Raw genomic sequence first — 17,942 nt, forward strand, 5'->3', positions numbered from 1 at the left:
ATTTGGACACTGAAGCAAAGGCTGCTGAAAATGAAGCTTTGCAGTCATATGTGACTAATAAATTAAAAATCAGTCATTTCAAGCAACAATAGATATTAGCAGCACTAGTAATGTCTTGGTTGTACTTTAAAATAAACTTCATGGTATCTTGAAGCCTAACCCTAACCTTTTAATAAAGTTTCCGTTTCTATTAAAACACTGAAATTTCTGGGTGATTCTAGACATTTGACTGGCAGAGTGCATCCGTTCACCTTGACTGCCCTTGGTCTTAGTCCATAGCGGGGCACAGTCAAAGCAAAAGACCATATTTAAGCTGCCTGACCTTTCCATACAGTACTGTTTCCTAAAAGTGGTACATATTAGACAAGATTAATTTTAAATTTCATTATATTTTCTTCATTTATTTCTACTAACAGAAATCACCAAACTTAGCACTGCAGGCACTGGTGCTAAAAATAAATATGAATGTAACTGTTTGCACAGAAGCAGCCTCTCCATGCACTAGCCGCACACATTACAATCATTTTGCAGATCTGTTAATCCAGTTCAGGGTTACATGGAGCAGAAACCCGTCCTGGAATCATCAAGAGCACTGCAGGAACTGACACTAGACGGGCACCATCAGTCCATTACAGGATACACTCTGGGTCACACTCACCCTCACTCATACAGGCCTCATTATGTGTTGCCAGACTGGTATGGAGAGGAAAGCCAGAGGACCTGAAGAAAATCAGTTAAAGACAATGCAAAACTTGGAAACTCCAACCCAGACAGTGCCAGGCTCATCAATTGCTGTGGCTAAAATAGTAATGAAAAATCAGTCAACATTTATAAAGTGCATTGGGAAGGTGTTCACTATGCCAAGCCACTATCTACATGATGAGAGATTTCACATTGTGGCAACTCACGGTCACTTTCTACAGTAGAGTCCATGCATTTGGATAGTGAGAAGAAATGAGCAGCCACCAATACTGGGAGAAAACATACCTGCAAAAGGAGATCTATCTATCTATCTATCTATCTATCTATCTATCTATCTATCTATCTATCTATCTATCTATCTATCTATCTATCTATCTATCTATCTATCTATCTATCTATCTATCTATCATCATCTGCCAAGGAGCCACGTTTATACTTGCTAAGTATATTGAATAGGCTCAGTTTTTTTTTCGAAAGTTTACTCCTGAAGCAAAAAAGACAGAAACTCGCCTTGTGACGGGAAATGAACAAATTAGTCAGCATATATTAGCTGAGAACAAGGACTGCGGCAGAATGGGTCAGTAATCAACACCGCTAACAGAACGTTTCAGCATCTTGCCGCCAGAGGGCAATAGAGAGATGGCGATTTCGTGCCGCGCCCGCTCGCTTGTGTTTTAAGTCACACTCGACGGCCAGTGTCACGGGTTGTGTAAGGGTGCGATAAGCATGTCACAAGGTCCATTAACAGGACAGAACGAGACGCTCTGGCTTCTCGTGACATGACCGTACTGACAATTTGAGGAGATGGTACGACTAGGCGTTATACAGTGCCAGATGCACTTGTGATCAAAATACATAACACAATGATAGATAGATAGATAGATAGATAGATAGATAGATAGATAGATAGATAGATAGATAGATAGATAGATAGATAGATAGATAATGCACACTCTCGATTAATTGGGGGTGGGAGAGTGACCCGGTGTTTATTTTTAATTTGCACTGATTTTCTCGCTCTCTCTCTCTCTCTCTCTCTCTCTCCCTCTCTCTCTCTCTTTCTCTCACGCAGGTTGTTCCGGAAGGCTCGAACTTAGTCAAACACGACGAAAAAAGGGAATTTCTCGTTCAGGAACAAAAAAAAAATTCCCCCACGTGGGACCAGTTGCGATTACGTTCTAGTTTCTTCCAATCCAATCAAATTAAAGAACGGGGGAGGATGGCTCACAGACAGTAGCCAGTGATCTTGCGGCGGAGGCTGTAGGTTACGCCCCCTTCTATGAGGCTTTATAATACCTACGAGCTGTTTTCTCCTCATTAAAAAGTGTCTGTGCGTCGTGACGAGCTTTGTGGATTTACTAACTTTTGCAAGAGAACCGATCGGCTTGGGTTTTGTACCGCACAAGGATAAGTCTGCGCTCATTTTTTCCTGTGGATCTTGCATCTCCGTTTCCGCAACCGCTGTGGATTATAACTCGTACAACATGACTTTGGAGGAGACGGTGTGTAGCAGCAGCACCGAGAAGAAGTGAGTTGAATATTTTGTACTTTTCGTCAGTGTCTGTGTGCAGCATCGTGTGTATGTTACTGTCCGTATGTATCTTTATGAGCGTGTGCCTTCGCTTAGACTTTGAAAGTCTGATATATGAGTGGTACCTGACATTGCGTGTGTGTCGGCGTATGAGCCGGCTTATCCGATATATGCACGCCGGTGTATGTGTGTGATAGTTTCGGCATGTCAGACAACGTGTCGTACGCATATATGATAGTTGGTGGCGTGACAGTCGCTCACTCGATTCCTCGTTTTGTCGCCCTGTAGGATGGAGAGCGTGAAACAGGCTCTGGAGGAACTGCTGGTGGCGGCTCAGAGGCAGAGCTGTCTGACCGCGGGAGTCTTCGAATCTGCCAAACTCATGAATGTGTAAGTACGCGTGTCCACGCAATTGCTTTCATCACATTAATCTTGTACTCTTTGGTTTCTGTCTGCCGCACGCATCCAGTCATGCACAGTGCTTAAACTACGCGGATATAGCGCTTTGCATGATGGCACAACTTTGCAAACTGCTACAACTCTGCTGGTTTTCTTATGCCTGCTACACCTTTGCTAACGCCTAGCAGTCTTATTACCCATCCCCGTGCACTCGCGAGTAACGCTTCTCTCCTTTCTTACAGTGACTCGGACAGCATAGTTCTCTGCATCCTAGCAACTGACGAGGAGGACGAAGATGACATCGCCTTACAGATCCACTTCACCCTGATCCAGGCCTTCTGTTGTGACAACGGCATCAACATTGTACGTGTGTCCGGCATGCAGAGGTTGGCCGAGGTGCTGGGTGAAGCCGGCGTGGAAAGCAACGCGAATGAAGCTCGGGACTTACATTGCCTGCTGGTCACGGTGAGTGTGGGATGTAACTGACAGATGGTGGAGTGAAATGTGTGTAAAAGGGACCTGTTAATGAACAATAGAATTGGGCAAGGTTCGGCTGGAGTCATTGCCAGTTACTGTATGTTACTGGAACAACATGAAAAAGGAGACCGGAAAGATTTTGCAAACCTCACGCCCCTGGGGTTTCTGTGTTTTACATGTATTGTTGAGAAAGCTTTGCTTAAAGGGGCGTGGGGCTGGTGGTTGGGGGTGTTGTGGAGGCATCGAGTGGTTCTTCTGGCTTTAATTTTGCACAATGTGCGTCTTGAGAGTTTGTACTGTAAGCAGAAACTCCCTCCCACGTGCATAGGCGCTGCTTTTACGCACGCAGTAAGGGGGCGAGGCACTCGCTTCACACCCACGACGTCACTAACCCGTTGTCTTCTCTTTTTTTTTCTTCTCATCAGAATCCGCACACGAACGCTTGGAAAAACTCCGCCTTAGAAAAAGTGGGAAGCTACTGCGAAGAAAGCCGCAGCCGGAACCAGTGGGTGCCTTGTGTCTCACTTCAGGAGCGCTGAACGCCACCAAATCTCCCTTCTGCGCCCAGAAATGCTTGTGGAAGGGGAGTTGGTTAGCAATGCATGTTGAAATCGGAGGAAGAAAAAAAAGAGGAGCTGGGAAAGCATTTGCACAAAAGAACAAAGGAGGTTTTGCTTCCTTGGTTGTGCAACATGAACACAGCGGCCGGACGTCCTGGCAGAGAGAGAGAGTGAGAGACAGAGAGAGGAACCAGGATAAAGCTCTCGAGGTGCGGAGAGGAGGGCCTGTTCTCCACCCTCCTTTCCAAAACATCATCTTCATCACCATGAGGGCATAGAGGCACGATGGACTGGCAAGTGCCAGCTGTGGCTGTGGGGCCCAGCGGAATACTATTACACATAACTGGAAATGTGTCAGCTTAAGTTTTTTGTTTTTGTTTTTTTTTTTACTGTGGACTCGTATGGGACGTCCCGACAACAATAACCCCGCGGGTCACGCATGAACCTGACAGAAAGCTGCAAGAGCCGGAGGAGCACTTGATTACACGTCATTGTTGTTTTTTAAAAAAAGTTGTGTAACATGTGTTATATGTATTCAATAAAGTGCTATTGTATGGATTCTGTGGTCCTTGATTTTTAATTCATATTTAGCTTCCACGTCAGATACACATCATTATAGTATAAAAAGCATGGGCTAAGGGCAATATTTGGTTTTGTGTCCACTTCTCTGCAGTGAATGAGAGAGAGAGTGACGCCCAATCTATTTTAAAAGTAGGGGAGTGGGGGGTGTAACGTCTTACTGCTAATTGAGAATAAAGGCTTACACACAGCGCTAGACCATAGGGAGGAGGAGTGAGGGGGGCGATCTGGCGACTGGAAGTTCGGCGCCTCTGGATCTGTTTCGGTAGCCCCCACCCGCAGCCCGCACTGGCCTTAACGACTTGGAAAATTGGTAAGGGAGACCACATCCCATACTGTCGCCCCCTTGTAAGGGGAAAAAATACGTGTTCTGTTTCTCAGTGCAGCAGCTGAGTTGGCAGTTTTGCAGAGGTGGGTACTGGCAGTTCTGGGAGTGTCCTGCTCTCAAATGTCTGCAGCTGCATAGGGGAGTCCTCCAGTACAGTTGTTCTTGGCTGGCATTATTTTTCATTTTCCACAGTGTTACAAAAAAATGTATTTTTCTATGTTATGCATTCCCAGTAATCCGCCTAAAAGAAGTGGCACATCGACTCGCAAGACACGCATGCTAACTCAATTAACACCTGCAGGGGGCGGGGCGTAGGGTAGGCGGTGACATCGCGGTGCTTTAGTTAGCACGTCTATTCCTGCAAATGACTGATTTCAACAGGGAGTTGATGAGGTGATTTCTTCATCACTACTGAAAAGGCAACAGGAGGTGGATAATGCATCACCACGGAAGTGGGTTACCTACTACCGCCTTCATTATTGAGCACATTTTGTGTATTCGCTAATGCACGCAAGTAAACCCACATTTCAAAGGGAAAACGACAAAGAACTGGTTACGAACAGGAATGTTGCGGATGAGAGAAATCACAGACAATCACAGAAATCTTGAGGACAACATCGGGACAAAGGGCTCAGCAGAAGGCAAGTTACAGGGGCACCTCAATGTCCAGCTGGGGACAGAGATGAAAGGCCATTTTTAATGCCTCAGTATAGCGGCTTATTTATTACTCGTTGTCATATGGCGTTCAGTTGTGTGACAATGCCTCCGTGCCTGCAGAGTTTCTTTGCAACCTTTATCAGAAAGTGCCCTTTTATTTTCATGTATTTTAAACAGAAAGCCTGAATCCTTTCCTTTTGGAGTTCTCCCCATGTTTCACTTGAGGCTTTATTTTCCTCCCACACTCTTAAAATTCCTGGATCCAAAATTATAGTTTACTAGGCTGGATGGTTCCTTGTAGAACCCTTGCCTGACAAAGAAGCATTTAATTCTTGGCTCTCTGAGCTTTGAAAAGGTTCCTGATATGTGGACAAATAATGTACAGTAGGCTAACAGATCAAAAAGTTCTTGTATGCTTTAAGAATCCTTTAAAAACCAGGAACCGGTGGGCATTTCACAAATCCATTGCCACTGTATCATAGTTGTTTATGGAGGTTGTTACAGATCTAAGTAAACAAAGGTTCTTTCTGGATCCTTCATGTGGATGGTTCTTTTGGCAACCAAAAACGATTACGCAATGACAGGGTTGTTGAACGCAGATCCTGGAGGGCCAAAATGACTGCAGGTTTTCTTTCCAGCCACTTTGTCCATTAGTAGTAAACTGCTTATGCTAATGGAGCATACTGTGTTTCCTTGATTCTTGAATGACTTACATTTACATTTATTTATTTTGCCAACGCCTTTATCCAAAGTGACTTACAGCCGCATTTGAGACCTAATAGGTTACATTTCTTTTCTTTTTTCAGTTGGCGCACAGGCAATTGAAGTGACTTGCTCATGGTGACACAATGCCAGGATTTGAACCACACTGGTGCCACACTGCCTGACTTGTATTTTATTTGTTTCATTTTTTTCCTTTATCCAGCAACAGATAATCAAGCTAACTCAGATCCCATTTGCACCTGTGTCTTTCATACAATATCTTTCTCAATATCAATATTTCAAAAGAAAAACATAAAGATACTCATCTGCTTTTGAAGAAGCCATATAAGGCAGAATGACAACAATAATAATAATACATTTTATTTATATAGAACCTTTCCCATGCACAAGACACTTGCAAGCAATAGTATTAAATAACGAGTTTCATTAAAAGCTGAATAGGAGACTGGTTGGAGTCAAAATGGTGGTCTTATTTGTAAAACTTTGCATGGTTTTGAGCTTGAAGATAAGCATAACTTATGTGTATGTGCGCACATGAACCCTCCTTGAACCTCGCCCGGTTGCTACCCTGAAACTGAAAGAGCCATAAATGGGCTATATGCAAATCAACCTCATACATATGCAAACACATTGCTGCAGAACTCCATCGGCTGATAGAGCAGCCTCTCAGCTCATGCATCAAGTCCCATGCTGTGCTTTTCATGCACAGCATTATAGCGCCTCTCCTCTGTGGTCTGGGGGTCAGGGAAAGGCATAAAGTGCCAGCGTCTGAGTTGGTAGTCGTTATCACTTGGCACCTGATTGCTGATGCAATGTATAGTACAGGCCATAAGAAACACAGCTAGTTACCTTACCAACAAGTCAGCCACCACGTACAGTATTGTCATGTCTGTCGAAGCCATTTTGCCTCAAAATAATTGAATCACGGGTTGACACAACATTTCTCAGCCACATTTTGGCATCAGAAATGACTTGTGCATTAATGGAATGTCAGTGCATGCAGTTTGCTAGGTACCCTTATTGTAATATGAGTGCAGTAAAGAGCTCTGATTACATTAGAAGAAGTGGACACTGCTGCAAATTGCCATTTTATGTTGGCAAAAAGCAGTTCTGTTTTATGGCAGTGCTCTAACACCATACGAAAACTGGATGTAGCACCTTCTTGGTCGGTTCATGGTTTGAAGCACTGTGGGAGTGAAGCTTGGCAGAGATATTTCTAACCTTGTGAAGTGACAATAAGTAGCAGATGTAAATCGATGAAAACCCAAAACAGTTCTTCAGTGCAAATATGCAGCAATGGCCCTGTCCTCTTAAGAAGGAATTAAAGTGGAGTCTGTGTATCATAATAATCACTTTTGAGGTTTATTATGTTTGTCACGTCCACATGCATTGTAGTAATGGTTCACGATATGAATGATTATGCGTGCGAGTCGTCATTGAGCTCGTTTGACTGCATGTCCCTGCTTGATCAAGGCGGGCATCACTTTCCAGTTTCTCCAAAACGTTGCATATGTGTGGGTCAGAGGTGCTGTAAATAATCACACATTCTTTCCATCAAGGTTACATTTATAAATCCCAACTCATATGAAAAAGTTTGGGAAACCCCTCTTTATTCTTTGGATTTGTGTTTATCATTGGCTGAGCTTTCAAAGTAGCAACTTCCTTTTAATATATGACATGCCTTATGGAAACAGTAGTATTTCAGCAGTGACATTAAGTTTATTGGACTAACAGAAAATATGCAATATGCATCATAACAAAATTAGACAGGTGCATAAAATTGGGCACCCCAACAGAGATATTACATCAATACTTAGTTGAGCCTCCTTTTACAAATATAGCAGCCTCTAGACGCCTCCTATAGCCTTTGATGAGTGTCTGGATTCTGGATGGAGGTATTTTTGACCATTCTTCCATACAAAATCTCTCCAGTTTAGTTCAATTTGATGGCTGCCGAGCATGGACAGCCTGCTTCAAATCATCCCATAGATTTTCGATGATATTCAAATCAGGGGACTGTGACGGCCATTCCAGAACATTGTACTTCTCCCTCTGCATGAATGACTTTGTAGATTTCAAACTGTGTTTTGGCTCATTGTCTTGTTGGAATATCCAACCCCTGTGTAACTTCAACTTTGTGACTGATGCTTGAACATTATCCTGAAGAATTTGTTGATATTGGGTTGAATTCATCCGACCCTCAACTTTAATAAGGGTCCCAGTCCCTGAACTAGCCACACAGCCCCACAGCATGATGGAACCTCCACCAAATTTGACAGTAGGTAGCAGGTGTTTTTCTTGGAATGCGGGGTTCTTCTTCCGCCATGCAAAGCACTTTTTGTTATGACCAAATAACTCAATTTTTGTCTCATCAGTCCAAAGCACTTTGTTCCAAAATGAATCTGGCTTGCCTTAATGAGTATTTGGATACAACAAGCGACTCTGTTTGTGGCGTGAGTGCAGAAAGGCCTTCTTTCTCCATACAGATGTTCTTTGTGCAAATTGCGCTGAATTGTAGAATGATGTACAGATACACCATCTGCAGCAAGATGTTCTTGCAGGTCTTTGGAGGTGATCTGTGGGTTGTCTGTAACCATTCTCACAATCCTGCACATATGCTGCTCCTGTATTTTTCTTGGCCTGCCAGACCTGCTGGGTTTAACAGCAACTGTGCCTGTGGCCTTCCATTTCCTGATTCCATTCCTTACAGTTGAAACTGACAGTTTAAACCTCTGAGATAGCTTTTTGTAGCCTTCCCCTCAACCAGGAGACTGAACAATCTTTGTTTTCAGATCTTTGGAGAGTTGCTTTGAGGATCCCATGCTGTCACTCTTCAGAGGAGAGTCAAAGGGAAGCACAATTTGCAGTTGACCACCTTAAATACCTTTATATCTCATGATTGGACACACCTGTCTATGGAGTTCAAAGCTTAACTAGCAAAATAAGCAAAATGACAAGGGGACCCACTTTTTTGCACAGCCAGTTTTTCACATTTGATTTAATTTCATACAACTAAATACTGCTTCACTAAAAATCTTTGTTCGGGAAACACCACAGTACTCAGATGTTCCTAGGAAATGAAAGACATACCACTGTTATCTTTTTTGTTGAAAGTAAATTATTATGCAGGCTAAGAGGGGTTCCCAAACATTTTCATATGACTGTAAATTTCATGTCTATTTCAGGCCTCTATTTGTGAGTAGGCAAGTTTTATAAATCTAAGAGCAGGACTACTTGAGCCCCATAAGATCATCTTCTGTTGGCTTACTTGCGTCTCTTTATTGTTTGGCTGCTAAGTAAGGGGCAAAAAATAAGCAAGTCAATTAAAATGAAGGCTAAAGAAGTGTGTTCCATTGTCATTAGTAACTGGTTACTAATTAAGAAAGTGGCTGTAATGAAAATCTGTAGCCACTGCGGACCCTCTGGACCTGAGTTTGACACCTCTGCCCTACGGCATCACTCTGTCCACACCACTAGACTTTGATTTCAAAATGCAGACATTAGCCTCCGCTTTCACCTTTCATTTGTGCCACTCCAATGTTTTCCATCTCTGAATAACACTCTTCAGAGTCCATAACATCTAAAAATGCAACCTCAATGCTGTGGTGTGGACAGGTGAGAACACAGTTTTCTAATCGCACTCTGATTTGTTCAAATCAAGTCAGGTGGCTTTATTGCCATGCCATTCATACACCATGTTGCAGCATACAGTGACATGAGATTGCATTCTGCAGAAGCGCCGTGCAACATTTGAATAAACGCAGGACAAGTGCAAGACAAATAAAGAACAAAACTATACTAAAAATAGATAAATCAATTAGCAATAAAAAATTGGTAACTGAATAGATAGTAAAAGGTTGAAATAGATAGTAATAAAATAACAACAACTAACAATAAAAACAACAGTAGTAACAGGTGTAACAGATGTACTGTATATAAATAAACTGCTTGGAGCAGATCTGAGGGCAGGTGGGCAGAACAGAGTTCAGAGTCTGGACAGCTGAGGGGTAGAAGTTGCTGCAGAACCTGACAGTACCAGTTTGGATGCTCCGATACCTTCAGTCAGATGGAAGTGGGACAAAGAGACCTGGGGAGGTGTGGGGCTGGTCCTTCACGATGCTGTAGCCTTTGCAGATACATCACTGTATTAAGATGTCTTTAACGGAGGGCAAAGAGGTCCCAATGATCTTTTCTGCTGTCATAGGACCTAACAGTCAGAGACACTGCAGTTCCCAAACCAGATAGTGGTGCAGCTTGTCAGAATGCTCTCGATGGTGCCCATGTAGAATATAGTGGGAATGGGGGGAGTAAGGCTTGCCTTTTTCAGCTGCCAAAGGAATTGGAGATGCTGCTGCACCTTCATGGCTATTGAGGTGATGAGAAATGACCAAGCAAGGTCAGCTGGCAGGTGCTTACCATGGAATTTGGTGCTCTTGACCAATTCTTTGCACTGTAGAGCCCCCGATGTGCAGTGGGGTTTGGACAGCATGGGCCTTCCTGAAGTTAACATTCAGCTCTTATGTCTTGTCCATATTAAGAGGTGGATTATTGCACCAACTGTCATTATCTCCATTCTGTAAGCTGATGAGACCCCATTATGTCATCCACATACTTAATGACTGTGTTTGTGCTTATGATGTAGCCCTTTCCTGACTGGATCCTGCTTATTACAACATCTCATTCCCTGATTGGTCACCCTTCATGGAAGAAAAACATATTAAGGCTTAGAAGAGATACGTTCTATGGTGCTTGTTGCATCTAAATTGGGTTTTGCACAGTTTAAATGCTGAATACCTGTGCAAAAGGCAAATAATTTACCAATAGCTACAGTTTTGTGATAAATCCTATGGCCAGCGGTGTAACCATCCCTTCAGGGTTCGCCGGATTTGTGTAAATCGTTGAAGCTGTGTTGATTCTTGGTGTAAACTGATAACTATATCATACACGTTTTTGATTATTTTACCGAGGTCGGAAATGCTTTTGTAAAAGATGTGAAGATGCTAACGTAAGCATTTTAAAAAGAAAATGTAGCAATGTGGGTGTAGCATCAGTCTCTTTCTAAAATGGTAGGCTAATTCTCGTACTGCCACTTCATGAGCTACCATGCCGGCTCCTTTTTGTTGGTTTCTGCCTATCATCTGCTGTCTTCTCTCAGGTCAGAGTGGCATACACTGTCCCTGTTTGACTTTCTTGCCTGTTTACCTGGAATGAAAGTCTACATTACAAGACATTCAAACCTTCCTGGTTTTTTGTTTCACAGTCCAAGATTCTAGCTGATGATACACAATAAAGCCTTGAAGTTGGATTAAAGGGGTTTGCTCTTGAGGTGGACATCAAGATGGATTAAAAAAAAATCTGAAGGAGTTATGTTGGATGGAAGAGAGAGATCACAAGTTTGAAGAAATGTCAAAAGACAAAAAGAGGGGGAGCAATCACTACACCCATCCAGGATCAGAGAGCGGTATAGAAGTAAAAGATGTTATTGTCTTCAAGATAGACAGACCTGGTGCTCCATGGTCAGTGTCTTAGAGTCGTTTCATGTGGCTTTATCAGTAAGAAAGTTCTTTTCAGATAGATGACTAGGTCAGCCCATGGACCACCTGGTGTATGCTCATGGACCACACTTTGAGAACCACTGTCTTAAAAGGAGGCATGTATTCAGTGAAGATGTTCAGATATTACGTGTCATTCCAAATTTTGTTGTACTTGCATTAAAGTTTCGGATATGTGCTATGCAAACATACCCCCACAGCATTCCGATGCCATTACATCCTGCTTTTTTGACACCCAGCACGATGGCTCCAAGGACTCAAGGGGATTTCACATCATTCTGGCTCTGACCTCTTTATTAACTGGAATTCATTGAAGCAGGCCACGGCCAATGTTTGTGTTTCTTAGCCCAGTGCATCCTCACCCTCTTGTTATTCCATCAAAGGAGCGGAACTCAGTTGGATCATCAGCTGTCATGCTGCATTTGTGACAAGATATGATGAGCTGTGCTGATAATCCTTTTTTGGCTCCTGTGTCATACTGAGCTATGAGTTGTCCGCCTGTAGCTCTCTGCACAAGTCCTGTACCCTTCAGACTAATTCTTTCATTAATTGCCTGTTTCTGTCCACAGGACTTCTTCAGGGTGTAATATTTTTTTGTGGTGGTGACCCATTGTTGATACACCCATTCCACTGTTTAGCTGAAAACAACATTGTTGTTCCATGTAAAATGATACTGGGGTGACTGGCACCCACTGCCGTGCCCTGTTCAAAGCTACCTAAATCTTTGGGCATTCCCATTCCCTCTCTGAATTCCACACACTGAATGGGGAGGACTTGTCAGAATAAGAATAAGTTTAAGGATAAGAATAAGATCAATTTACCTCACAAAGCAGTGTATACCCATAAAGCAGCCACTTGGTACACCGAGCTCCTGTCTCAGTTAATTACATTTCAGGTTGCTTGATAAGGCAAACAACTATGGCCTTGTGGGTGAAGTTTTGGACTGTTGTACAGAAGGCTGCCTAGTTCAATCCCCTGAACTAACCTGAAGCAAGTCACTTAACTCGCAAGTGCTACAACTGTACAAATAAAAGAATTGAAAACATTATATTCCGCAATAGTGATGGGTACATTAACATCTTAAACCCTCTTTTTCTGAAGCTGGAACCCATCAGGGTGGCATTGGCTGCAAGGCAGGGCACCAGTCCATCTTAGGGCACAATCACTTATATTATTATTATTTGGTGACTTACAACATTTGGGACACAATTTGTTACTTTTTTTTTTGTTTGTTTTTCCAGTTGGATCTCAGGCAGGTGAAGGGACTTCTCATGGTAACACTGTGTCAATAGCAGGATTTGAATTCACAACCTCAGGGTCTGAAGTCCAAAGTCCTGTACGCCACACTGCCTGTGGCCACACTCATGGAGGAGGATTTAGAGTCTACAGTTTAAACCTAACCTGCATGTCTTTGGAGATGAGAGAGGAAGAGCTTACTACAACCCAAATGGACATGGGGAGAACATGCAAACTCCTCATGAACAAGACCAGGCATGGGAGTCAAACTTTTGACATTGGATAACCCACAAAAGTCAGACTAAAGAGGAGGGTTTTTTAGTCATCACTTCTGAAAGTACTAGCACCACTAGAATTGCTTCACATTGAGAGAAGGAGGAAATGATTTGTTTAATTACATGTACTTCTCTTTGCTGTTTTGTAGGCTGAGTCATTAGCAGAGCAAGTTGATTTATTAGGCAACATAGGCGGTTACCTGATGGGAGGTGTTTATGAAAATTGAGGGGGTGTGCACATGGGAAAGGACCCCGCCTCCTTCACCTCCACCCATGTCATGAATACCGAGGAGTGTCGTTTATGAAAGTTAAGGGGTGTGTGCTCTGGATAGTGCGCCACCTCCATCCACATAATGGACACCAAAGTGTGCTATTTATGAAAAATGAAGGGGTGTGTGCTCCAGACATTGGCCTGCCTCCATCCACATTATGAACACCGAGGGGTGTCATTTATGAAAGTTAATGGGCATGTGCTGTGGACACTGGCCCACCTAAATCCACGCTATGGACACTGAGGGTCATCACTTAAAAAAGTTAAGTGGCGTGTGTTCCAGACAATGTCCCACCTCCATCAATGTAATGTACAGTGACGGGCAGCATTTCTGAGCTCCAGACACTGCTCCTCCTCCACGCCTGCATCCACCCTATAGACACGGGCACAGTTTAGGAAAGTTAAGGGGTGTGCACACCAGACAGGGCTCCATCTTCCTCCCTCTGTACACGCTATGAACAACGAGGGGCACCATTTATGAAGGTTAAGGGGCACGCACTCCGGACAGTGCTACACCTCCCCTGTCCCCTTCCACACTATGGACACTGAGGGGCACCATTTTGGTAAGTAAAGGAGAATGCATCTCCACCCTCCATATGGGTTTCGACTGGCACTGGTCACTAGTTACTATTTTTGTGAGTTTGCCTTTTCTTTTGTACTGCACCATTGCCCCCTGGTCTAAATATGCTGCAGCCACCTGAGATGCTGGGAAAATGAAGAGAGCTCCACAAAAGTATCCTGTTAATGGCGACATATTCATAGACTGTAGAGTGTCTGTGGGGGTCTGGGTGGGTTTTTGGCTCTGGAGAGCCACAGTTTAATTTTCTGCAACATCCTGTCGAATGGAATTTTTATTTTCCTGTCATCCCTTGGCATCTGACTTGCAGTTTGTAATTGACCTGGACATTAAGACCCCCTATTGTTACAACAAACTATTTCTTTAGTTTTTACTTTCATTTTGTAATGATGTATGGCCATTATTGTTGTAAAGCACTTGGACCTACATTCATGTATTAAAATGTGACATATAAATAAATGTTGTTCTTCTTGGATCTATGAAACAAAAGTGCTTACCACCAGGCTGCTCTAATTTGTAAAATTTTCTGAATAAAAGTTTCAAATGAAAATAAATCATTTTAAAATGAAAAGAAGCAATAAAAAATGTTATGAGGGAATGCCTGGTTGGCAAGGGCTTGCCAGGGGGCAGGTTCACTGCCAAGCTGGCACAGGTCAGGCGGAAGTCTCATAGGCAGCCTCCGGTACTGAAAGAGCCATGCTGGGTTCCTTTTCTTCCTGTGATCATCCCTCTTTGAGTGTATGTTTGATTAATAATGCCTGTGTATTTTATTGATTTTTGGCCTTCTTGGTGTTTGTCTGGATGTGGAGGGCTGACACAATCTTTTATCCATCTATTATATCGAGTTAATGTACCGAAGTGAGTACATATTGAGACACTGGGGGCTGAGCTTATAAAAGACTTGGCGACCATCCTGAATGACAATGCAATGAACTGAATGACCCAAAGTTAACGGCTAGATGGGCTTAGCAGAGGCTTTACGGAGATGCAGCGCTTGATGGGCAGTGGCAAAGTTTCAAATGGAGGAGTAGCAGTTTAGAAAGCAAGATGAGAACAGGTGGGCCTTGTGCCTCTTTTTAAATGTTACAACAGATGGAGCCTGACAAAAAATGCAAAAAGAAAATAACAAACTATAACATCATAGACCAAAAAAAATTAGCACAGATATGTGAGAGAAAACATAACAGTAGAGCTCTCCTGCAGGCAATACGTGAAAAGTGAACACTGGTGGAAAAAATCTAAAAAGAGCACTTGCTTTTTGAAATCACACCAAGAAAATTATTTATTTATTAGACACCTTTATCCAAGGTGACTTGCAAAACAAGTTATAATACATAAAAGAATAAAGGTTCAAACATCAAAATCAAAAACGTGAGCACAAGGGAGTAGAACTACTACAACATTATTATACCGAATTTGTGAGTAGACTAAGGCAAACATCAGCACCCTGAACTCTTTGTCAGTACAACAGCAGCCATCCTGTAGAAGAGAAATTAAAATGTCCCAAAAAATGTAAAGAAAAGTTACATTCTCAGAAGACACTGAAACATGAGTAAGTTGGGCGCAGGTTGAATAGTCAAAGGGAGATGACCCCACAGCTTTGGAGCAAGAATGGAGAAGCAATGTCCAGTCTTGGCACATTTGGCAAGAGGAGGGATGGTCAGCAGACAGGTGGAATAGAGACATCCTGAAGAGACACATGGAGAGGCTAAAGACTGGAGATCTTGAGGAGCAGAACAATTCAGAGAACCACAGGTCAAGACGAAGAGTTTTGAACTGGATCCTTGCAGCAAGTGGAAGCCTATGGAGGGACTGAAGGAGAGGAGTGACATGAGGAACAGAGAACACCAGTTGAGCAGCTGCATTGTGGATGAGCTGAAGAGGTCAGATAGCTGTTGAAGGAAGCTCCAGCAGGAGAGAGTTGGAATAGTCCAGCTGAGAGTGGACCAGTGTTTGAACAAGGAATTGCATGGCATGAATAGTGAAGAAAGATCAAATCCTGTGAATATTAGAAGGAAAGAAAGGGCAGGTTTAATTCATCAATGAAATATATTTAAGGAATGAAATTGAGGAATCCAGAGTCACAACAAGATTCCTGACTTTGACTGATGGCCAAAGGGTGGCATATTCAAGAGCAGTGAGTAAGAGAACATTAAGAAGTGACATGATTGAAGTGTTTCAAATTATGAAGGGAATTAGTCCAGTGGATCGAGACTGTTACTTTAAAATGAGTTCATCAAGAACACGGGGACACAGCTGGAAACTTGTTAAGGGCAAATTTTGCACAAATATTAGGAAGTTTTACTTCATACAGAGAACCATAGACACATGGAGTAAGCCACCAAATTGTGTGATAGACAGTAGGACTTCATGGACTTTCAAAACTTGACTTGATAGGACTGGCAAGCTTTGTTGGGTTGAATGGCCTGTTCTCATCCAGATTGTTCTAATGCTTAGAGACAAATCTGAGGAAGGAGAATCAGAAAGCAAATGCAAGATATCTGACTTTAAAAGGTTAAGTTTAAAGTGAATCATCTATGTTGAGATGGCAGAGAGACCGCTTGAAATCTGGGCTGAAACTTATGGATTGTAAGAGGGAAATTAGTGAAAGATCTGTGCATCATCTGCATTGAGGTGGTAGGAGAAACCATGAGAGGAAATGACATTGCCAAAAGAGTGGATGTAGAGAGAAGAGAGTAGATCCAGAAGTGATCCTTAAGGCAAACCTATGGAGAGAGCAAGACATTAAAGGCCTTTAGACACAAAAGGATTGGTCAAAAAGGTGAGACTTGAACCAGTCCAAGGCAGAATCACAGATTTCGAATTTATCAACGGAAGACATAAACAAGGAATGTTACTGGTATCAAAAGCTGATGAGACGTAAAGAAGGATAAAGACAGAGGAGAGAGTAGCAGCTCAAGAAGATCTTTATGTGCAGTGCAGTCTCAGTAGAGTGATCCTCGTGGAAACCAAAATGAAGAGGATCTTGTAGGTCACTGCCAGAGAGAAAAGAGGAGAGTTGTCTGTGGACTACTCTGTCTAGAATCTCGGACAGGAATGGCAGGAGGGATACAGGACAGCAGCTCTCAAGAGCAGATGGGTTAAGAGAGGGATTCTTGAGAATAGGAATCACATGGGACTTCCTGAAATCAGTAGGGAAGATTGCAAAAGTCAGTGGGGAATTAGAAAGAGAGGACATGCAGGGGATCAAGGAAGAAGAGATGGGCTAAAAAAGATGTGAGGGAATAGGATCCAGTGGTCTGTGGTTATGGAGCAGGTCAGAAATGAGACATTTATCAAGACATTAAAAAAGCATCATGGATGGACTCAAAGGAAGGGGTCTTAGAGAACAGGGGCCATGTAGCAAACTAAGCAGAGAAATGTTTGAATTACACTCTTAAAAATGATGGTTCCTTAATGACGCTTTATTGGTTTGTGTGCCTCCTTGTAAATCCATCACTTGAAAAAGCACCATTTCAGTCTGTGAAGGTTCTTCGCATATCAAATTGATTCTCTGGGCTTTGAAAAAGTTCTTATTTTGTGGACGAAACCGGAATCTTTAATGTATAGTAGACTACCTAGCATGATATGGAAGCCAGAACTTGGTCTGTGTTGTATGCTTCAAGAGTCCTTTAAAAATAAGGAACCCATTGGGATTTTACAGATCTGTTAGCATCTATTCATGGAGAATTATGGAACCCTGAAGCTGTCTGGAAGTTTCATGTTGATGGTTCTATTGGGAACCAAAAATGAGTCCCCTATTCCATCCCTCTAAAGAGTCACTTTGGCACCCTCATTTATAAGACTGTATTGGGAGGGCAGCTTGAGAAGCATAGTAACCAGTCAGTCAGTCGTGGGTCATGGGGGTGCTGGAGTCTATCCCAGCCAGCATAGGCTGCAAGGCAGGAATTAATCCTGGACAGGGCGCCCAATACAGGAGTAGGAATTCAAAACAGATTGGGGAACAGTAAACCATACAGCTCGCTGTATAGCCTCGGAGGGGTTACAATAAAGAAATGTCTTTTGTAAAAAAATACATGTAGGAACTTTCAATACAGAAGTAGGGATTTGAATT

At 42.8% G+C, this 17,942-nt stretch overlaps 1 protein-coding gene across 1 annotated transcript; it reads left to right on the forward strand.

Annotated features, from left to right (window-relative positions):
• The first annotated feature begins 2,005 nt into the window (after positions 1–2,005).
• Positions 2,006–4,227, forward strand: gadd45bb (growth arrest and DNA-damage-inducible, beta b). Its single transcript, XM_028816207.2, has 4 exons — positions 2,006–2,230; positions 2,522–2,623; positions 2,875–3,097; positions 3,535–4,227. Exons 1-4 carry the CDS (start codon positions 2,187–2,189, stop codon positions 3,646–3,648), a joined length of 483 nt encoding a protein of 160 aa, XP_028672040.1. The 5' UTR covers positions 2,006–2,186; the 3' UTR covers positions 3,649–4,227.
• Positions 4,228–17,942: the final 13,715 nt, after the last annotated feature.

The sequence above is a fragment of the Erpetoichthys calabaricus genome, chromosome 12, assembly GCF_900747795.2.
Source record: "Erpetoichthys calabaricus chromosome 12, fErpCal1.3, whole genome shotgun sequence".
Classification (NCBI taxonomy): domain Eukaryota; kingdom Metazoa; phylum Chordata; class Cladistia; order Polypteriformes; family Polypteridae; genus Erpetoichthys; species Erpetoichthys calabaricus.